Source organism: Festucalex cinctus, chromosome 15, assembly GCF_051991245.1.
Source record: "Festucalex cinctus isolate MCC-2025b chromosome 15, RoL_Fcin_1.0, whole genome shotgun sequence".
Lineage (NCBI taxonomy): Eukaryota > Metazoa > Chordata > Actinopteri > Syngnathiformes > Syngnathidae > Festucalex > Festucalex cinctus.
Window position 1 is genome coordinate 15,896,138 of NC_135425.1, and position 22,951 is coordinate 15,919,088.

The following is a 22,951-nucleotide window of genomic DNA, read 5'->3' on the forward strand; positions in this document are numbered from 1 at the left end:
TTCTAAGCACACATCCATGCATGATGTTTTTTTTTCCCCAGCTGTTAATTTTTTATAAATATGTTTAATATTGTGGTTTTATTTGCCGTGTAGAATTGCAATGCATACATTATAGTAAGGCGTTTAAAAATTGTTATTTATTTATTCATTTATTTATTTATTTATTTATTTATTTATTTATTTATTTATGTTTAGAGCACTGCGATTGGCTGGCAACGAGTCCGGGGTGTCCCCCGCCTACTGCCCAAAGCCAGCTGAGATAGGCTCCAGCACCCCCCGCGACCCTTGTGAGGAATAAAGTGAAATACATTCGTTAAACTTATACACGTGTACACGGGAGTTGAACAGAACTGAAGGTTTTCCAGCATGCATCAAAACTGCATTGCAATTGACAGCACCATCAAAGAGTTATTAATGAGCACTTCATTCTTCAATAAATCGAACTGAACAATCGCGCTTGAAAGGGATGCAGAGAACAACAAAGGCTCCTGATATGCTTTTCAATTATGCTTGCGTTTCAAATGTTCTTTATAGAGGCTAAATCAAACATGCTCTTTGTTTTGATGTGTCTGTAAATCATTTGAAGTTGAAACTAATCTAAGTAAGTAAGTTTAAATACACTGTTTGAATGACTTGGCAGACTATTATGTCGAAATGTTTTTAAAAATATGTTAACTTGTATATTATTATTACTATTATTATTATTTTATTTTTATTATTATTATTATTATTTTATTTTATTTTTTTATACTGCTATTGTCCATTTTATTGTTCTTTAATAACTATATACAGGAGACAATAAGAACATGTATGCCGTACTTCCGTGTGCAGTAGTGCGCATGTGCAGCTGCTCCTTCATTAAAGGTGCCCTTCCAGGTGATGCCCCTTAGTCCAGATGAGTCGCGCGTGTCCGACATGAAGTCGCGCCAGCTCATTTGTTTGCTTGTCCTCTCAATTTTAAAGTTATCCACAGGTAACTACACTTTTTTTCAAGCTTGTATTTTTTAAGTTTGGTTCATTTCTGTTCGTTCTTTATGCTTGGCCGCATTTTCAGGTGCCATTATCGTGAAGTCCAAAAAAAAAAAAGAGCCAAAATGGCGGTTAATATGAATTTGACCCAACCAACATGATAGCTAATTAGAATTTGACGTTTTCTCCTGATAGATTTGATTATTTAAAAGTGTTCTCATATATTTTGTGGGGTTTGGAAACCTGGCTGTATTTTCTATTGGGTGTCCTTACAGTTGAATTTGAACTTGAGTCATGCTGTTTCATGGCAATATGTTAATGTCACTCAAATCATCTAAGTTATTACATGTGCTGTTTTATGGCAATATGTTAATTAATATCACTCAAACCATCCGAAGTTATTACATTTATGTATGTTTCAGGGCTGAGTTTCCAATGCCATCCAAGTCAATGGCAATGTTACGATGGAAGTTGCATTGCTAATAAATGGAGATGTGATGGAGAAGGGGACTGCCTGGATGGCTCTGATGAGCTGGATTGTACTAGTGGGTTTCACTTACATTTTTAATCTCATTGGTATTGGGCCCAAGTGACCTCTGGACGGTAGCTTATAAAAAACAAAACATACACACAGCCTATAAAACGCATGCCATTCTTGTTTGAAATATTCATGAAACCGATGCTGTGTAACAGTTAATTTGAAGTTGCGTAGTTTAGCAAATTTAAATTAAAATGGTGCTCATGTTTCAATAAATTCCATCCTTTTCATTTCCCTCAGTTCCTCCTGGCTCCTCTAACTGTCCCCTCGGTCAGTTTCCATGTGTGGGCTCTGTCGGCTGTGTTGACGCATCTGCACGCTGTGATGGACAGAAGCAGTGTCCAACCGGCTCTGACGAGGAGAACTGCCCTGTCGCCAACGGCTGTTTGGGCTCGGACTGGACTTGTGGGAACCACATTTGTATACCCAGTGAGCTGCGCTGCGATGGAAAGAACGACTGCATGGACAACTCCGATGAAGAGGGCTGTGGTGAGAGAGAGCTTTCCTGTTGTATTGTCAAATTACTACTTTTTTTTTTTTTTTTTTTTTGTGACTCGAAATGTGACACACTTCTGTTTTCCAGTATCGTGCAGTGAGGGTGGCCTACAGTGTGCAGAGGATGTGTGTCTTTCTGTTGATCAGATGTGTGATGGGAAGTTTCAATGCTCAGATGGCAGCGACGAGCCTCTAACTTGTGGTACGTTTCATTTTAAAATAAAATGAAGGGAAATGTGAATAGTTTTTCATGAATGTGATACTTGTAACACGTCATTGCAGGGAAGACCTGTTCTGAGAATAATGGCGGTTGTAGCCACACGTGTGTGGATCAACGATGGGGTGCTATGTGCACGTGTCCTCCTGGATATAAACTTTCCATCAATGGGGCAGTCTGCAAAGGTGACACACTCTTTCATTCACTTTTTTTTTTTCTTCTTCTTGAATCCAATGACTCCGGGCAATGAGGTTAAGCAAAAATAACTATTTTCCCCCAATGAAAATAGTTTGAGTACATCACTTTTTAAAGTATACGTAGTGTTTACTTTAGTCTCTGCATTAACTGTGAATGAGAACATAGTTTGGATGCTATTTTCTCCTGATTTATGCTTATTGCTCTGCAGTAGTCCATGGGGAAACAATAACTAAAATCCAGAAAAATAGTGAAAAATATGCCATAATGTATGGCAGTGACGGCACAAAAAGTGAAGTGTGCTATGGTGAAACATGACAGTACTGTGACCATTTTCACCACAACACCATCTGCTGGCTGTGGTGAGCAACTGCCTTATTTGCCATATTTACTGCTAAAACATTTCTGTCCCCACAGATGTGGATGAATGCGCCTTTCCCTTTGCTCCTTGCCTGCATCACTGCACCAATACAGTTGGATCTTACTTTTGCCACTGCAGAGAAGGCTTCAATCAGAATGAAGGCTTGGCCTGTCTGCCCACTGGTAATATTATGATATAAAACAATGATTGATTCACTCACCACTACTTACTTTGTCAATATTGTGTACATATTCAGGTAATCTTACCCGACTGCTGACGGTGCTGAGGTCATCTGTCGGGCTGCTAACTGTGAAGTCGCGGCGATTTGATGTTCTCCAGCCTATAAAGTTCAACCCGGTAGCCCTGACATATGACATTGCCCGTGGCCACTACTACTGGGCCGACGATATGGGAGTTATATATAAAAGTGATGGGCAGCGCAGCTGGACAATTCATGCTGGTTTGTGCCACATGTACTTCTCATCTCATGCTGATCTGAAATGAATTCTGGAACTTGTAAAGTATCATTTGGTATGACGGTAGCCGTAGAAAGAATTTTGTATTAAAATTGCTTTTATTGTAATTTCTTTGCTTACTCAATTCAGATCCTCTTTAATGTCCTTAAAATGCTCACACAGGGGAGCCTGGAATCAAAGGTCTAGCTTGTGATTGGCTGAACGGAAACCTTTACTGGACAAATCAGAAGACGGAATCAATCTACATGCAAGCAGATGATGAAAAAAGTTACACCGCTCTGTTGAGCAAGTCCATCAGCCCGTCTGAATTGGTTATTCTACCAGTGGAGAGGTGCGCCTAATCCGCATTTTTTAACAGGAATTAATTGCAGGGTTAATTTTATTGTATTTTTTTCCCCAAATACGTCCTCTAAAATGAGTGTTTTTGTCTTTCTTCTGGCAGCTTGATGTTTTGGATCAACACAGGCCCTGGTGATAGGGTGACCATAGAGCGGTCATGGATGGATGGGTCAGACAGAAGCTCTCTGACTGTGCTTACAGCTCAATTGGCCCATGGACTCACAACAGACGTGGCCGCCAGGAGGCTCTACTGGATCAGTGACTTCAAGATGGTAACTTACAAAAAACATTTTAGGCTTTTGAATCTCATCCAGGAAGTTGCTCAAATTTGTACCATTTCCATCAGTCCATTGAGACGATGAAAGTAGATGGGACCGGCCGCTATACATTCACTGGACTGTTCAACAAGAGACCAGCTTTGAACTTGGCTGTGTTTGCAAGTTCCTTCTATTGGGTGGATGACAAAGGACTCTGGCAGGTGCCACAGAACCAAAATAACCAGAGGCAGTTTCTATGGAAGTCCACATTTCCAGTTTTGACTGTTTATCATGAGTTGCAACAGCCGAGAGGTGAGTTGGAACTTGGCCTACAACTTGCTCATTGTTTGCAAAATGCAAGTGTTTGCCTTTTTTTCCTAAATCAAATGTCTCCCTCACTATTAGGTACATCTGCATGTGCTAAGACCCCATGCCAGATCTGCCTTCTCACTAAAGGCAACCCTGTGGGGTTTACCTGTACTTGTCCCAACTCCAAAGTACTGATGGTCGATGGAACTTGTCAATGTATGTTCTCTATCAACTTTGACATTGCTTTACAGTGCATTCTGTGATCATTTAGTGAAGACTAAAGGCAGTTCTAATGTTCTTTTTTTTTTTCTTTCTTTCTTTCTTCAGATCCAAAATTTCTGTATGCGACCACCAAAAGTATCAACCTGTTGGAGTTTGAAGGCAGCCTGTCCATAGAAACTGAGATCTTTGCTACTGACAAGGGCATCCTGTCATTTGATGTGAACTGGGAAACAGACTGGCTGTACTGGGCCAACCAAACTGCCCACATCCAACGCACCAGCCTAACCCGCGTCAAGACTGAGTGGATTCCTACAACCATGTCAGGTTCATGATTTGATTTTTTATTTATTTATTTATTATTATTATTTTTTAAGCTTTTAAAACAAAATCTTTTTTTGTCTGGTGTCGTTTAACTCGTCTTACTTTTTTTGTGTTTTTTTTTGTTAAGTTTGTGTTCTTAAAGTCGACCAGAAGAGTGGGCGCGTATATTGGGTGTCATGTGACCAAACCCACATTGGCTCAGTGGAAGTAGACAATCGTTACCAGAAGGTGTTGTACCACACAACAAAGGAGATCCGAAGCCTCTTCCTGGACTGGCTAAGGGGTGTAATCATCTGGTTGGAGGAAGAGCAGATCTTCACCATGAGCATGAATGGAGGAAAAGCGAAGGAACTGTTGCACTGGGCAGGAGTCACTGAGAACATGGCCTTTGACCTGAGAGCTGCTAGTCTATTGTGGAACTCTAACATGGGAGGTTTGTTGTATTTGTAATGCTTAATTCACCATCCCGCCATATTTGCACTGATGGGTGTAAACCCACGTCTAAATTTGGTCATTTTATTTTTCCCACAAATGGTAACTACTGAACTTTAAAAATATAGTATTAAATAGCTCAAAGAATACATTTTTTTTTTTTATCCTGAAAAAAATAATTTCACCAATGCCAGGATTCCTTCCACCTGACTGCAATGACATACATTTCAGTAAACATTGGCGCCAAATTTATATACCACACTTTGCCATGTTCTATGTGAGGTATGCCTGAAGTCAATTCACTAAAGCAGATTGCAAAGACAATACATCATGTATACATAATTATGGTAATAGGTCTTTATCATATTAAAGATACAAGACACAATTCAAATGGTATGGTGATTTAATAACAAATTAAGTGACCAGTGTAACTTTTTGTACTAATACTTTCTCTTCCACTTTCAAGGCCTGATGACAATGAGTCTGCTTCAGGGGAAGAAACGCCAAGCGGGAAGATGGAAAATTTCTGGTTCGGTGATGGGTGCCCTGGAGCCTTACCTGTTGTCTCTGTCCGACAATGTTATGACCTTGTGGGACCGACGTGATGGGCAACGCATCCAGGATGTGGCAGTGAGAGGTCCTGTAGTCGGTGTGGTGGCAGCACTCCGGGATGTACATGCAGGTCAATTTACATACGAACGAATTCGCTATCATTCAGTGACAAATCTGAGTCTTTCAACTTTGAAGGCGTAGTCATACATGAGGTGAAATATTTCCTGTTTGTGTCCATAGTACCAGTTACTGGCATCTGCACTAAACCATCCATCCTATGCAAAGGCACATCCATCTGCCTGCCTCAAAACAAGCTGTGTGATGGCAAAAAGGACTGTCCTGATGGAGATGATGAAAGTGTTTGTGTTGAAAAATGCCCATCCAAAGGTGACTTCTCAGTCAGCTCCTCTAAATTTAATTCCCAAAAGGCGCTATCCAAAATTGAACTTCACAGCTTCTGATGGGCATGTCTCCTCTGTCTGATCTTAGATGATTTTAAGTGCAAGGACCAGAGGAGTTGTGTGTCTCGAGCGCTGGTCTGCGATGGTCGCTCACATTGCTTCGATGGCTCAGACGAGCTCGATTGCCCTGCTGTTGCCTCTCTTGGGCCTCGGGTGAATGCCCTCAAGTGTCGAAAGGGCTCGGTACCATGCAAGAATGGCTTGGAGTGTGTTTTGTACAACCATGTGTGTGATGGGGAGAGGGACTGTAAAGATGGGTCGGATGAAGAGGAATGCGGTGAGTAACTTGACGCATTCTCATGGCTTCAGAAAATGTACGGTGAAATTTAAATGTAATTTCATATTATCTAGCTGTGACCTCACTGACACCAACCGCTAATGCAGCAAATACAATCACAAGTCCTGCTCCAGCTCTGCCTGCTTGCGTCAACCCATCAGTCCTCTGCCCCCATGCTTCTGTACACCTCTGCATCTCCCCAAAGCAGTTTTGTGATGGGCGGGAAGACTGTCCCGATGGCTTTGACGAAAATAACTGTGTGAAGAGATGTTCCTCTAAAAGTAAGTCAGAAATTTGGAACATTTATCCACATATTTTTCAACTTATCCACCCAATGCATTTACGTAACGTAACGTCACTGAAGCAATTCTGCTTTTTGTTGGGCACTATTAGCCTAATATGTTTCTGTGCTTAAACATTTGTTTCTAGAAGAACTTCTTGAGGACATACATTGCAGGCAAAAAGTTTACTCATTCAATGTGTCAATTGCTTTATTCGCATTGCTATTTACATTATAGATTCTTACTGAAGGCATCAAGAACTAAGAATGAACACATGGAGTTATGACTTGACAAAAAAGGTGAAAAAAACTGAAAACCTATTATATTCTAGTTTCTTCAAAATAGCCACCCTTGCTCTGATTACTGCTTTGCACACTATTGGCATTATCATCTCTGGGATTCTCCTTCAATACTGTTGGAAAACCATTTGAGGTGACTACTCTTGAAGCTCACCAAGGGAATGCCAAGTGTGCAAAACAATCAGAGCAAAGAGTGACTATTTTGAAGAAAGTACTAGAATATGAAATATGTTTTCAATTATTTCACCTTTTTTTTTTTTTTTTTTTTTTTTTTTTAAAGTAACTACATGTTTGTTCATAGTTTGGATGCCTTCAGTGAGAATCTACAATGTAAATGAAAATGTCATGAAAATAAAGTGAGTATGAGGTCCAAACTTTTTGTCCTGTACTTGGAGGTGAGATTATAGGAAAGTAAATTATTACCTCAAACACTAACATTTGTCATTGCTTTACTACAATACTTATAGGTCCTTGAGTCGTATTCTCAGCTTTTATTTTCTTCAGTTATTCAAATTTTCGTTTCTCCACAGATGACTTTCGCTGCAAGGACCGTAGGAGCTGCATCGCCAAGAGCCTCGTCTGTGATGGCCGAGCTCATTGTCAGGATGGCTCCGATGAAGTTGGCTGCCCAAGTGTTGCAATCCCTGCTGGCCAAGCGAAAGCCTTGAAGTGTCTCATGGGCTCCCAATTGTGTCGAGATGGTAGCGAATGTGTTCTCTTCAGTCACGTGTGTGACGGAGAGCTGGATTGCAGAGATGGCTCTGATGAAGAACGATGTGGTGAGCATATTTTGCTGTGCTAGCTACTTTTTGTTAATATTGTACTTATGAGCAATTTAATATTTACAGCTACTACAATGACGCCTCCGGAAGATACCCGCTTAAATCTACCTCCGTTGCCTGTCACTACTCAACCTCCCATCAAGCCATCGTGCACGAGTCCTTCATTCATGTGTCCGGATTCTACTTGCATCCCCCCAACACGGATATGTGATGGCAAAAAAGATTGTTCTGATGGATCTGATGAGAGTACTTGTATAAAACGATGCCCAAATAAGTGTAAGTTAGATGCTTTTAGTTTATTCAAAGATGTGCGTATGTGACTTTGTTCCCCCGCCCCCCTCTGCCTTTACTCCCACAGCGGACTTCCTCTGCAAAGACAGGCGGAGTTGCATTCTCAGGAACTTGGTCTGCGATGGCCGAGCTCATTGTCACGACAGCTCAGATGAGGTTGACTGTCCGACATTGGCGCCTCACGCCAGCCGGGATAAGGTGCTAAAATGTCGTCTGGGTTTCCTGCAATGCCTGGATCAGACTCGGTGTGTTCCCTACAGCCATGTGTGTGATGGAGAAAAAGACTGTCAGGATGGGTCAGATGAACAGGACTGCGGTATGTTGAATTTTTAAGACAAAGTTTGTGTTTGGGGACTTGTGTATATATATTTTTTTCTCTCTGTGAATGAATTAAAAATACAAAAACAAAATTTTACATTGCTAACTTTTGTATTCATCAACTTCAAGACTCTACAGAAACGCCATCTTCCTCTAGTCCAGGCTCAAACGAATTGCCCTCATTCATAAAGCCCTTTTACAAGCCTTCACCCAAGCCATCTTGCATGAGCCCATCAATGTTTTGTCCAAATTCGTTTGTCTGCATTCAACCGAGACAAATGTGTGATGGAATTAAAGACTGCCCTGATGGATCAGATGAGAAATGCATGAAGAGATGCCCTTATAAGAGTAAGTTAGTTTTTGGGTTCAACCCTAAAGTACCGGTACTCTTTGCTTTGTGTCAAAGTATTTTCCTGCCTCCATAGCTGACTTCTTGTGCAAGGATAGAAGAAGCTGTGTTTCCAAGAGCCTCGTCTGTGATGGGCGTGCTCATTGTCAGGATGGCTCCGATGAAGTTGGCTGCCCAAGTACTTCAGTCCCTGCCGGCCAAGCAAAAACCTTGAAGTGTCTCATGGGCTCCAGGTTATGTCGAGATGGCAGCGAATGTGTTCTCTTCAGTCACGTATGTGACGGAGAGCCGGATTGCAGAGATGGCTCTGATGAAGAAGGATGTGGTGAGCTTTCATGTTTGAGATATAAAAGATATGTCTCGAAGGCATTTTTTCAAAACTAAGTTAAAGTTGTATTATTCACAGACATTGCAATGACTCCTTCAAAACATCCAATCTTAAATCAACCACAATTACCTGTCAATACTCCACCTCCCGTCAAGCCATCGTGCAGGAGTCCTTCATTTCTGTGTCCGGATTCTTCATGTATCCCCCAAACTCAGATATGCGATGGTGTAAAACATTGTCCTGATGGATCTGATGAGAAAAATTGTGTGAAACGATGCCCAAATAGATGTAAGTTGGATGCTTTGTATCATTGAACAATGTACAGTTGTACACATGCTTATTTGCTTTTCCTTGCTCCCACAGCGGACTTCCTTTGCAAAGACAAGCGGAGCTGTGTTGTGAAGAAGCTGGTTTGCGATGGCCGAGCTCATTGCCACGACAGCTCGGATGAAGTCGACTGTCCAACAGCGGCTCCTCCTGTCATCCGGCCAAAGATGCTCAAGTGCCGTGTAGGCTTCCAACTCTGTCTGGATGGGAGTGAATGCGTTCCATACAGCCATGTGTGTGATGGAGAGCAAGATTGTCGGGATGGGTCAGATGAAGATGACTGTGGTATGTCAACATTTTAAAGGAAAGATTTATTTTTTTTTCTCTGATGGGATACTGAATGCTTTTTTAAATACATTTTGCAGAAATCACAACCTTCTCCAGTCCAGCCTTTACTGAATTGCCTACACCCGCAAAGCCATTTAATAAGCCTTCCTGTATCAGCCCGTCAGTATTGTGCCCCAATTCTTTTCTTTGCATTCACCCAACACAAATGTGTGATGGAATACAAGACTGTCCTGATGGATCCGATGAAGACTGTGTGAAAAGATGCCCTTATAAATGTAAGTAGTGAAGCTATGAATTAACAAAACGGTTTCATTTTTTTCTGTATCACATTTTCCTTTCCTCCATAGCGGACTTTCTGTGCAAGGATCGTAGAAGCTGCGTGTCAAAGTCTCTCGTGTGTGATGGCCGGGCTCACTGCCACGATGGCTCGGATGAAGTGGACTGTCGGAGTGTAGTTCCTCGCTTAACTACAACTAATGGCTTGAAATGCCGTAAGGGCACAACGCTCTGTAAAGACCGCACAGAATGTGTGCTGTACAGCCATGTATGTGATGGAGAGAAAGATTGTTTGGATGGATCTGATGAAGAAGGATGCCAGGAATCGTGCACAAAAGGTTTTTTGTTTTTGTTTTTTTTTCTCTTGGAGAAATTGCATCGCTTGAATATGTTCTGGAAATCCAGTATGTGTTTTTTTTTGTTTTTTTTTATTTCCTCTTCACTTATCCCACTTTCACTCTGTTTAAGGTGAGTTTCAGTGCGCTCATGGGGTGATGTGCATCCCTGAGGATCAGGTCTGCGATGGGAGGGCTCAATGTAGCGACCGTTCTGATGAGCTTGACTGCTGGGAAAGGACCAAAAGCTGCGAGTATCGCTGTGCAGACGGCCATCGCTGCATCCCAAAGAAGTTCCTGTGCGACGGCGAGCCAGACTGCGTCGATGGCACAGACGAGGTCGGCTGTGGTAAGTCCGCTTGTGGAATAACTGAATTGGTTCAAATGGCCTGCGGTTTTCTGCTTTGTGCAAGTTTCAAGACTAGTTTTTATTTGGCGTGTATGTGAGGAAGTAGTTATGAAAAACGAGTCCCTTAGTTGCACTAGGTGCTAGCAGATGTGTCTATTAGCAAGTTGTCATTAGTTGAACAGCTGCTTCTTTCCAGATGCTGTAACCACATCAACAACACCCCTGGTCCCGAGTTCTGCTTCAGTTTGCATCACTCCTTCAGTTCTATGCCCAGGTTCATCATTGTGCATCTCTCAAAGTCAATTTTGTGATCGAAAATCAGACTGCCCAGATGCCTTTGATGAAAGCGACTGTATTTTCAAGTGTAAAAGCAGAGGTAAGTTTGAGTAAAGTGATGGAATGACAAATGGTAAGCCTGTTGTCAAAAATAATTCGCTTCTACTAGATTCCTCTGTTTCTCATTGACCCTCTCCTACTCCATGTTAGCCGATTTCTTATGTCGTGATCGGAGAAAGTGCATTCCCAAAAAGTTCGTGTGTGACGGTCGTGCCCACTGTCTGGATGGCTCAGATGAGAAGAAGTGTGAATCGCCTGATCGTGGTTCATCTTGTAAGTAGCCATTTTTGTCTTTTTTTAATCCCCTTTCAATCACACTTGGTCGTTTTTATCAGTCAACCTCATCCTGTTTTTTAGTACATTGTTAAATATAAATCTAGCAATAACTTTTGTTTTGTTTTTTGGTTGTTTTTTTGTTTTGTTTTTTTTAAACACTTGGTTGTGACAATACCCACTTAATACAGGTAGGTGTGCAGACATCCCAGAGAGCAAACTGTACACTAGCAATGGAGTCTGTGTTTGTGTAATTCATTATGTCCCATTCGACCAATCTCAATCCAACAAATTGAAATCATTGATTTTTCTCTCTTAAGCCTCCAGGGACAAGTCGGTCCCTGTAAAATGTCGTAACGGCTTCAAGGCTTGTAAAGACGGTCTGGAGTGTGTGATGTACAGTCACGTGTGTGACGGAGAGAAGGACTGTCCAGATGGATCTGATGAGGAGGGATGTGCATCTGAATGCAAAACGGGTTTGTACATTGAGCTAGGTCTTCATATAAAATACAGTAGTTAAAGCACAGTCATTCATGAGACAAATGTTTGTTTTTCCTCATTTTCCAGATGAATTTGAATGTCATCACGGTAATAGATGCATTCAACCTCAGCAGGTGTGTGATGGACAGTACGACTGTCAAGACCGCTCTGATGAAATGAACTGTGAAAGTCAACAATTGGGCTGCCATCACAATTGCGATAACTCAACACGCTGCATACCAGAAACCTTCCTGTGTGATGGCGAGAGAGACTGTGCTGATGGCTCAGATGAAGAAAAGTGTGGTAAGTGACATGTTTAGCTCTAAAATCGATGCCGATAAGAATTTGATTTCATCCCGGCAGGCTTGACGTTCTGTGAAGTTGAGGAGTTCCGCTGCAATAGCGGCCAGTGTGTGTCGGTGGCTCTTCGATGTGACGGATATGCGGACTGCAGTGACCGCTCTGATGAGGCCGACTGCTCGAGACCACCTCGCTGTCTCACACAGCTGCGATGCCCTCACAGTCACGAGTGCCTGCAGAGTGAGTGGCTGTGTGATGGTGAGGAGGATTGCAAGGATGGCTCGGATGAAAAGGTAAGGCAGTTCTCAAGTGGGGATTCAAATAAATATTGCATCACTTAAAAAAATATGTTTTCTCCTAGAACTGTACGACGAAACCACCACCATGTAGGCAATACCAGTGGAAATGTGGAAGCAGCAGTCAATGCATCCCCACGTCCTGGAGATGTGACGGCAAGACTGACTGTCACAATGGCGAGGATGAGGACAAATGTAAGAATATATGAATAACATTTAAAATGCTGAGGATTTGATATAGAACCCACCACATGCATGCCATCTTTTAAATGTCTCTTGTTACACAATGGAAAGCACTGCAAAAAGGACAGTAGAAAATGTAAGAAAAATATTACTTCAAATAAGCAAAATTATCTGCCAACAGAACAAAATTTTACTTAAATTTACCTGTAAGATTTTGAAAAATAATACGAGGCCCATATCAAGCAAAGCGGTCTTGAAAATAGTATTTTGAGACTGAAAACAAGTAATTATTATTTTTTTTTGTTTTGTTTTGGGGGGGGTTTCCAAGCTGTAATGTATAGAACTATTTTCTTAAAATAAGTCTGTATTCATTTTGTTGGCCAACTTAGCCAGAGTGTCAAGCAGGTTCCATATTAAGTCTTTGGTATGACCCAGCCAGGGATTGATCATTGAACCCACAACCTCTCAGTCTGAGGGGTAGACACTTACTCTACCACTACAAGAAAGAGGAAAATAAGCTTAGTAAATACAGTGGAACGAAATCACAATCTGATTTTTTTACAATAAAAAAAAAAATGCTTACAATAAAGGGCTATACTGGACTTCTGTCTGATTTTTCAGACTTGTTTTTTTCTGTTTAGCTTATTCCTAGATTATGTAAATAAAGTTCACCTTAAGAAAACCCCAGTTGAGGACATTTGCTGTTGGTTAGTCATCTTAAAATGTAGAAAATGTTTAAGCCTCAGTTTTTAAAATGAAAGTTAGGACTGTAACTACGGTTCTATGAGTCCCGGACGACTGCCCAGCAGGTGGTGCTTAAAGCACCGCCTTCTGGCGGTCGGGTGGGACAAAATAGAACTGGCTAACACTCAATGCCAAGAGTAAGACTGCTTGATCAAATCAGGTAAAGTAATAAGTATCTTAAAATAAGCAGAATGATGTTTGACAATTTTATTATAAGTAAAAAAAACGTGCACATTTTGGTTAAATTTAAGAAATTATATCTTAACATTTCAATTTTTGCAGTGAACCTCTTCAATGTCTGCATCCGTTTCCGCAGGCAAACAGAGAAAATGCCCTTCTCACCTTTACCAGTGTGGTAGCGGTGAATGTGTGGACCCGCGGCTGGTGTGCAACGGCCTTATCAACTGTGCTGACAGCTCAGATGAGGGTGTGGGATGCACACTGCGCAACTGTTCCAGTCCAACATCTCCTCACTGTGATCATAGCTGTGTCAGCACTCCAAATGGACCGGTTAGTAGAAGCGGAGAGAGGGACTCTCTTCAGATGTATTTTTATTTCATTTTTTTTACATGATTTACATAAATACCCCAACTCACATGAAAGTATGAGACGAATGCTAATTTTTCGCAGAGGTGTTACTGTGCAGAAGGTTTCACGCTACATTCCTCAGCCATGTCCTGTGTGGACACCAACGAATGCAATTTAATGCAGCATGAGGCATGCAAACATACCTGCCTCAACACCCGTGGGTCCTACGAGTGCCAATGCCACCCTGGCTTCTACCTGGAGCCCGACAACAAAAGCTGTAAGACCAAAGGTAGGTAAGAGAGCTACTACACAGGAAAAACACGTGATTTGTTGTGAATGCATTCGATTGGAGGAAAATGGTCTGTTACATTTTACAAAAATTAATGACGCAAAAATTAATCTTCATGAAGCACTTGCAATATTGTTTTACTCCTCTAGATGGTGCTCATGGTTTAAAAAAAAAACTATTGCAATGGAAATGGATTAAATTCCCATTGCATCTTTAAACCAAGAGTGCCATCTTAGTCTAAAAATATCACATGCTTCATTTGTCTATCACTTTTTTTTTCTTTTCTTTTTTTTTTTTAATATAGCAAAAGCCAATAATTATGTACTGCAATGTGTGATATTCTTAAAGGATAAAATAAGCCTGCTTTGTTTTTAGATGAGCCACTGCTCGTGGCATCTGTTCAATCCGAGCTGTTACTTCTTGGAGTTCAAAGTGGCTCCTTGCGCCTTCTGTCTTCTGCGAACCGGCCGGTCTTCTCGTTGGATTATCACTGGGCTCAGCAAAGGGTTTACTGGCTCAGTCCAGATTACCAGAGCATCCGCTGGGCTGACATGACGAAGGACTCCACCAACAAAGGGACACTTATTAAAGGTGCGCTTATAAATTGAGACACCGAAATGAGTCTGTAGACCAGAATTAAAATGACATCTAATTACAGGTGTGAAGTCAGATTTCATTGCGGTGGACTGGGTAGGAAATAACCTGTACTGGGTGGATGGACTCGTGGGCCAAATTCGGGCAGTGCGCCTCAGTGACAAGACGTTAAAGTCTCAGGATTTCACAGTAGTATTGGCTGATGGTCTTGAACAGCCATGCTCTCTGGTGCTGCTACCACACAAAGGGTGAGGCAGTCGGGAAGGTTTAACTACCACTATAAGTCTTCACTGTTTTTTTTGTTTTTTTAATTTCTTTCCTTCCTAGGTTGATGTTGTGGTCTGAGATCGGCAGAACCCCTAAAATCCAGCGTTCAGGGATGGATGGATCAAAGAGAAAGGTGGTTTTGCGCAGCAGTTTGAGCTGGCCTGTAAGTTTGGCCTACGATTTCCTAGACGACCGCGTTTACTGGGCTGATGAGAAGCTACGCTGCATTGGCTCAGCATCTCTGGATGGAGATGATGTCAAGGTGAATGGCATCTAATGTAAAGGATCATCAATGTTCTGTGTACAACAAAATTTCATAATTGTTAATTTGAAATGTCCTTTTGGCAATAGAGTCTGGAATTGAACAAATAATACCCTTCTTACCAGATTCTCCAATTAGCTGAAACTCCGAACCCTTTCTCAGTGGCAGTGTTCAATGACTGGCTTTTCTGGTCCGATACAAAGCGAAGAACCATCCGCTCAGCCGACAAGAACACTGGTAAAGACCAGAAGGTTCTTCTCAAAAGACCAGGACAGCCTTTTGGGCTAAAGGTTTGTCATCACTGTTGAGTATGGAACAGATTCATTCTGGTTAATATATTCACTGCTGTTTTCCTTTGCATTTCTTATGGGGAACAAGCCACTATTCCAGAGATTTGTTACCTCTTGGGCTATGAGAAAATATAATAGTAATGTTAAAGGGGTCCTTAATTCACCATTTAGATACAAATAACTACATGAATTCACATGTTTCCAGCTGATGCATACCCTCTCCCAGCCGGCCATATCCAACCCTTGTGACCAGCTGCAGTGCTCCCACCTGTGTCTTCTGACAGCTGGAGATGCTGTGCTGCAGCCAGCAGCAGTCTGCCGCTGTCCAACGGGGCTGCTACTTTCTAAGGACAAGCGCATCTGCTCTCTGCCTTTAGAATCTACTTTCATCCTGCTCCTGTCAACCACTACAGTCTATCAGGTGAGTCAACTTTTCTTGAATGCCTTTAACTCATTCATTCCCGGCAATTTTCACTGAAGCAACCCCCTTAAAGGCCCACTGTGAATGTTGTGCTATTGCTATAAAAACATGGAACCCACCAAAAGAAAAATTAGGCTCTTCTTTCAACGAGAAAAATATTTTTTTCCATTTTGCAGCAATTGGCATTAGAATATAGCTATGGTTCACAAATATTCACATTCCTGTTTAAAACACTGGGTTGGGGCTCAAAGAGCTTGTTGCAGCATGGCCCTGGGTGATCTCTTATACTCTGCTGCCACCTACTGGCCGTTTTTTCTAATAACTACCATTGCTTTAAGCAACATCTTAAGGTCAGAAGCTTCACCAATGCCTTCTGTATGCTATGGCATAAAAAAAATAAAACGTATAAATGTTTTGAGAGTGAAGGACGAAGTATTAAGCATATTTGTTTTGTGGTTTGAATGAGTTAAATGTTCCTTTTATCCTACTCATTTTCACTCCCCCTCCTTCAGGTTTACTTTAAGTCCTTGCGTCATGATGGAGTCGGTCTGAAAAATATGCCAAACAGTCGAGTGTTGGCTATTCCTGGAATTGTTGAGGCCTCTGGACTTGATGTAGCACTCCAAACCAGGTCCTTGTATGTGGCTGATGATGCGAAAGGTACTGTTGATGTGATGAACTTAAGCGGACCCAGGTCCAGACAGGGACTGACACCAGCTGGGCGACTTATACAATTAATGGTAGGCATAAGAAACTTGAGATTCTTACATTTTTATACCTTCCCTGTTTTATACTGTTACTCCTTACATTTTAAATGATGCAAATATTGTAAACTAGAATGTCGGCATGAATAGTTGCGGCTGAAGTTAAACAAATGTTTGTTCGCCGATTCTCAAGGATGATTCTGTCATGGCTCTGGCTGTTGACTGGGTGACCTCTAACGTCTATTGGAGCAGCACCAGACGGCCTAATCTCCACGTGACCAGCAGCCGTGATGGCTATACTGCCTATCTGCTGCAGGGAGAACTTAAGGTTGTAGGCTCATTCTTGCCCGAATTTGCACGCATCACCTGCTTGTTTGAAAGGACTCACAGATTGTTTGATCTCCCAGCGCACAACGTCCATTGCAGTGCATCCCCCATCATGTAGGCTTTGCTACGCAGCCTTTGTGGGCAGTAAGAGCCAGACTGAGGTGAGCTGTGCCTGGATGGATGGCCGAAACAAAGCAGTGCTTTGGACAAAGTCCGTCATTCCCACGTCACTGGTCTTTGCCAATGAAGGAACTACAATCTACTGGGCTGACACAGGTTTTGAGTTCAACCATATTTGGCTAATGTTTTGGCTAACTTGACTTCCTTTGTTGATTTGTTTTTTTTTTCTTCTTCCCCCCACGTTCTAGTTGAAGGCCAAATCTGCTCTATTGGTCTAGATGGCTCACGCTACAAACAGTACAAAACAGGACCTCCTGGTGTAATTACTTCCTTCACGTACACTGAGAATATGCTCCTCTGGATAACACTGGAGAAGGGTAAGAATGAGCACTTTTGTATGATATATTGGGCAACAGATTAATGCAATGTTTGTCAGCAGGCAGTGGTCATACATCACCCATGTTCATATCCTGTAGGCAATCCTGTAATTTTGAAAAGTTTCTTTTTTTTTTCTTTTTTTTTTGCCCCCTTTAAACCGAAGCCCATACAATGGCAGGGAAAGTCAAACAATGATTAGGTATTCGTTAAACTAAATTCACAAAATTTACCCTCATCAGTCTTCATCCGCTTCAGGCAGTAGATGGCGTCAGATTAATGCAGCAATGAATTATTCAGATAAGTTGATCTTTTCATGTACCACTAATCACCCCTGGCTCATTTGTAAAACTGCTTTCCTCTTCCTCTGACAAATGAGTTCTTTTTAATAAGTTCAACCCTTTTTTTTTCCCTTTTTTTTTTTTTTTTTTTAAACCTTCTCGTTTAATATTTACATATACTGTATTACCATATGCAAACATTTGTTGCCCGTTAGCTAACTATAAAGGGGAACACAATTTATGATTGTTCAAGTGTGTGCTCCAGTGTTTTTTTATTTTATTTTTATTTTTTTTTTTCTTTCTCCTCTCTCCCTCCATACACGTGTGGACTGCTGGTTTCAACCTGGATAGAAGTCACCAAAATGTGGTTCAGCGACGGCCTCCATCCGAAACAGCTGTGGTTTGAGACAAAAACCAACCTGGTGGAAATCAAAGCTTACAGTAATGACAGCCAGACAGGTAAGATGTAAATGTAGTAACGTTTATAGCTGTTAACTGGACAGTCACAGAAGTCATGCAATAGCTATTATATGCTCTCAAAATGGCACAATAAATTGGAGTGAGAAGGAAGACGATATAACTGAAACTTGGTCCTTTTTTAAATTACATTTTAGTCATGTTTTTTGTGGCATAATCCTCTAATAGCAAGCTATGTAATTGTAGAATGATGCCTTTAATTCATTCACTCCCAGCCATTTTCACTGAAGAAACCCCCTTCGCTCCTGGATGTTTTACTGGAGTTTGCCAGATGTTTGCAAGGCCCACAGAGTATTATGTGCTATTGCTATTAAAATATGGAACCTACTAAAAATTAGTCCGTTCTTTCATCAGGAAAACAAGTTTATTTCTGTTTCGGTTTGCCGCAGTTAACATTGAATATAGCTAAATTTGATCATTATTCATAATTCTATTTAAAACGGTCGGAAAAAAAAAGACTTGTTGCAACATGGCCCTGGTTGATCTCATACTATGCTGCCACCTGCTGGTCGTTTTTGTAATAACTACCACTGCTTCACCGTTCTCTTCAATTCAGAGGTTGCATCAAAGCCTTCTGTATGGTTCAACATAAAGTATAAACGTGCCTTTGGGACACTGGTAATATTTAAAATAGAACATTTATACATTTTTCGGAGTAAATGAGTTAATTGGGTTATTTTGAATGTACAGAAAAGCAACCCATTGTTTGCTTTTAGATAAAAAAAAAACTAAACTTAAAAATATTTGGTGTTGAGGAATTGCAATAATTCCTATGCATCTATTTTTTTCCCTTTTAATACAAAACGCCATGATTTATTACCTTCCTCAAGGAGTTTACGTAATTATTTGCCTCCATCCTTACAGGATCCAATTTGTGTGCCAACAATAACGGGGAATGCGAACATCTGTGCCTGCCTTTTCCTGGAGGCCGCAAGTGCAAATGTGCTCGTGGATTTTACAGCATCAGTCCCACATCCTGTGCATCAGAGCACCCTTGTCCCAAAGGAGAGCAATCTTGCCTTGATGGTAGCAAGTGTATCAGCAGCAACAAGTTCTGTGATGGACGTGTGGACTGTCAAGACCAGTCAGACGAACAGGACTGTGAGTTATTGGATCACAGTCTCAAATTGCACAAATGTTCAATTTTATGTCTCAGTGCTGTTTTCACAGCTGTATTCAACCATTATAAGGATAAAATACTGCACAATAAATGCATCTTTCTTAGCACGATGAACTCTTCTAGGTCCACTGATGAACGCCCCCTCAGGGACCAAAAAAAGTGATGGCCATCTTCCCAAGTCTCCACTCGCACCTCCTCAGAACTCAAAGGACACTGCCTCATGTGGTCAACAACATTGCAACGGCCATGGCAGCTGTGTCACTCAAGGCAAAGTCATTCACTGTCATTGTATGCCTGGCTACCAAGGAGAGTTCTGTCGAGACAAGGAAAGTAGGCGGAGCCATGTAGGTGTGGTCCTGGGGGTCCTCTGCCTGTTTGCTGCATTCTTGGGGGTTGCTTTCATTTTTGGAAAAAGGCAAGGACACTTTGGTCAAATGTAATTGTGAATTAGAGCTAACTTCGCCTTCCTTGATGTAGCTTTTTGTTAAATTTGCATCTTGCCTTAATCCAGAAGGGCCTGGGCATCAATCAGAGGCAGATCACCTGACAAAGAAACTCTGATGTCAAACATGGTGCTGCAGTGTGAACACATGGAGGATGATTGTGAGGTAAAACTTTGAGAAATTAGAGTAATTTTCTAAACTTTTAGCCACCCACACGAGGTTTAATTAACGGGGATGTGAAGTTTCCATCTAGTCCACTTCAAGTGAATGCCAGTGCCAAAGTCTAATTTGCTGGTGTCCCCAATATTAACTTATTGTTTTTGTCCTTTTTTCACCAGGAGCTTGAGTCCTCAGCAGACTTGAAGAACCCCCCATTAGCTTCATAGCAGACAAACATCTGCTGGCAGAGAGACTGATTGCAGCTATGCGACTTTTTAGTTTTATATGACAAGACTTCACGAGATAATTGCAACACTGGTGTCAAAGCTGATAACTGTTTTGTACAATAAATATCTCAAGATTGAAACGGTGTTTGATATTCTTAGTTAATCCTCTGCTGTCTGGTAAATCAAATGAGCGTTGTATGGTTTGGAAAAGTCATTTACACTAATTAAAAAAATGGTCTGATTGGGTCGTAGGAAGAAAAGCAATTGAAAAACTGAGAGATAAGAAAATCGGAGTCTGAACATTGACCATACAGCTAATCTAACAGTTTAAAATATCCTGGTAAGGAAACACTTGGATGCTGGTTGACAAATGTCAACATGGTTAACAAAAAAAAAAAAAAAAAAAAAAAAAAAACACTGCCATGAGCAAGTTGAGAACTCTAAATAAAAAAATAAAAGCTCAAAGCTGTTGGTGGCAAATTCCCAGGTGTAAAGGTATCGTTGTCAAAAGAAAACTTAAAAAAATAAATAAATAAAAAAAAAAGTCCTGAGGCTATTATAGAAGAGGCAAACAACTCGTTGGCGAGTTGATTTGCACAAAACTTGAACGTTTACCCAAGTGATGATTAATGGATTTAAGAAAGGGTATCTGCGTGTGATTCCCAAACTGGTGAAAATGGCGGCAAGTAATTGTTGCTTTTCAGGAAGATAATCATTAAACATGATAGCAACACCAAAATGAACTCAGAAATTGCCAGAATCTATTTGCCAATTTAAATAATGCAGTACTATATTAATCTTACAGCAAGAATATCATCCCACAAAACGGCATCTAAAATGTTTTCAAGTCAAGCTCCAGACTTAAACCCTATAGAGCGTGCATTTTTCTTACAGAGGAGCAGACTATTATGTAACCTCCCTAAAACTGGCTGTGGGGAGAGCCTGTTAAAACATCACAAAAGAATGCAAAGATTTAGTCATGTCGGTGGATCATGGCTTTGATGCAGTTATTGCAAAGGATTCGCAAGTAAATAGTTCATTCTATTAGATTCCAATCATACTTTCCCCAAACTAAATATGGCTTTCACAAATACAGTAACACTATCTTGTGTTGCCAATCCAGAAATAAATACCTGCAAATCCTATCAAACTTGAATGTTTTCAGTCTACCGCAAAACTAAAACGGTTGTCCACACTGTTCCAACACTTTTGCAGGGAAGCGCGTAGGTAAACACCTGTAGGCACAGAGAATATTTGCGGTAATAGTGGAAGCTAACTGCAGGATTATTTCCAACTTTTGCATTGCTCAGAGACATATGACTAAGAATTTGGTGGGAGAATTTGCACTCTTATGAAACATATTAATAAAATCAAAATACGTATAACAGAACCAAGGCTCTATGGATGCCTAGACCAATTGGGTTGAAATGGTGAGTCTGTGGAAGACAAAACAGGATAGAGGGGTTGAGTGACGGGGAAGAGGGATAATGGAGAACAATGGGCACAACAACAGTATTAGTACCATGATTACATCTCTATGGAAAATGGCTGGATTGATAAGCAACAATGGAAGAGAGTTGATGCAAGGCGACTTGTGCAATGCAAGCTTAAAAATAAAATCCACATGGCGTTGCTGCCCCGACATGTTGCAACGTCAGAGCGGTAATTACAATCCTGACTCATGTGGTCTACTCCTTGTCTGCTTGAAGCCCGTTATTGAGTAATATCACCTTTCAAAATCATCTGACGTCATTTATATTTTGTCATTTTAATAAGTTTATCGTCCTTCCATTCTTTTATTGTGTAATAATGGTAAATGCGCATCAAAATCACATCGTTTACAATGCGGCAATTCCCCGGCCTTGGTGGCCAAATGCTTTCCAGGCTGCTCCCGTGTCACATTCCGCAACCAGGGGTCACTTTTCACACACTCACATTTGTAGGGCACCCAGTCCTCAAGACCTTTTACAACTTTCGTGGGCTGGAATAAAAACGAATCAATCTTCCACATCACTTGGTTGACTTACTTTCAAAGGCTCTCGTGTAAGGTAGGCCGCACCCTCGCTGAAACAGACAGACAGGAGCGGAACGGTTTACCTCCGCCAAGGAGCAAGGGTAAGTTGACCAAGGTGGTCGTTTCTGTCTGTGCATGTTAGTATGCAACCTTCTGCCTACTCTTTTCAAATTCTGAAGGTGTAGAGTTTTAGCTGAAGAATTCACACTGGATGGTGATATTTTGTACTGCCATACAGCATGAGTTTTATGTAAATTTAACACAAAAAAAAATCCAGTTCCTACATTTTATATTGAATTTCCCGCCTCAAAGCAAAGTTAAAACAAAGGGTACAAAACGGCATATAAGTGCATGCGTCTGCAAAGGCTAAATTCTTTCACATTAGTAAACATGGGCTGAAGAACCTACTATTAATCCATGCAGCGCTCAATCCTCTATTTGCAGATTTGCTACTGTTGTGAACTTGCTAACGAAAAAAATAAAATAAAAAAAATAAAGCAAAATTGGCTAATAACTGTTTTGGGAGAATTTTCCAACAAAAAAAGCAATTTTGATAAGAAATAGCAAGCAAAGATCAGTTATCAAATGTAAGGAGCAAAAGTATGTAATCAAAAAATACTCAAATACATGGAAAGTCTACTTAAGTTCACTGAAGTATTTGTAGTTTCTTGTCCCCACTTTAAAAAAAAAAAAAAAAAAAATACAACTTGATCTGCTGACATAGGCCTATTATATGGTCTAATGCACAGACTCAAGACCCAGGGGTTAGATCTGGCCCAACATATTTTATGTGGCCC

General features: G+C 41.0%; 1 protein-coding gene across 2 annotated transcripts; it reads left to right on the plus strand.

Annotated features, from left to right (window-relative positions):
* The first annotated feature begins 846 nt into the window (after positions 1-846).
* lrp13b (low-density lipoprotein receptor related-protein 13 b) lies at positions 847-20,280 on the plus strand. Of its 2 annotated transcripts, none has more exons than XM_077497771.1 (49): positions 847-973; positions 1,392-1,514; positions 1,748-1,996; positions 2,091-2,204; positions 2,285-2,404; positions 2,832-2,957; positions 3,032-3,235; positions 3,414-3,582; positions 3,694-3,862; positions 3,937-4,159; positions 4,253-4,372; positions 4,484-4,702; positions 4,827-5,132; positions 5,598-5,813; positions 5,924-6,070; positions 6,173-6,421; positions 6,496-6,702; positions 7,532-7,780; positions 7,850-8,059; positions 8,142-8,390; positions 8,522-8,740; positions 8,818-9,066; positions 9,148-9,357; positions 9,433-9,681; positions 9,762-9,959; positions 10,032-10,298; positions 10,429-10,644; positions 10,841-11,020; positions 11,131-11,253; positions 11,574-11,729; positions 11,821-12,036; positions 12,097-12,326; positions 12,395-12,524; positions 13,573-13,766; positions 13,887-14,073; positions 14,449-14,664; positions 14,732-14,915; positions 14,995-15,196; positions 15,322-15,486; positions 15,692-15,907; positions 16,420-16,647; positions 16,805-16,939; positions 17,019-17,214; positions 17,307-17,435; positions 18,066-18,173; positions 19,056-19,292; positions 19,435-19,726; positions 19,823-19,919; positions 20,093-20,280. In XM_077497771.1, the coding sequence occupies exons 1-49, from the start codon at positions 880-882 to the stop codon at positions 20,138-20,140; spliced, it is 9,240 nt and encodes a 3,079-aa protein (XP_077353897.1). In that variant the 5' UTR covers positions 847-879; the 3' UTR covers positions 20,141-20,280. The 2 variants fall into 2 exon arrangements, with proteins under 2 accessions (XP_077353897.1, XP_077353898.1); XM_077497772.1 differs by having other exon boundaries at positions 19,826-19,919.
* Positions 20,281-22,951: the final 2,671 nt, after the last annotated feature.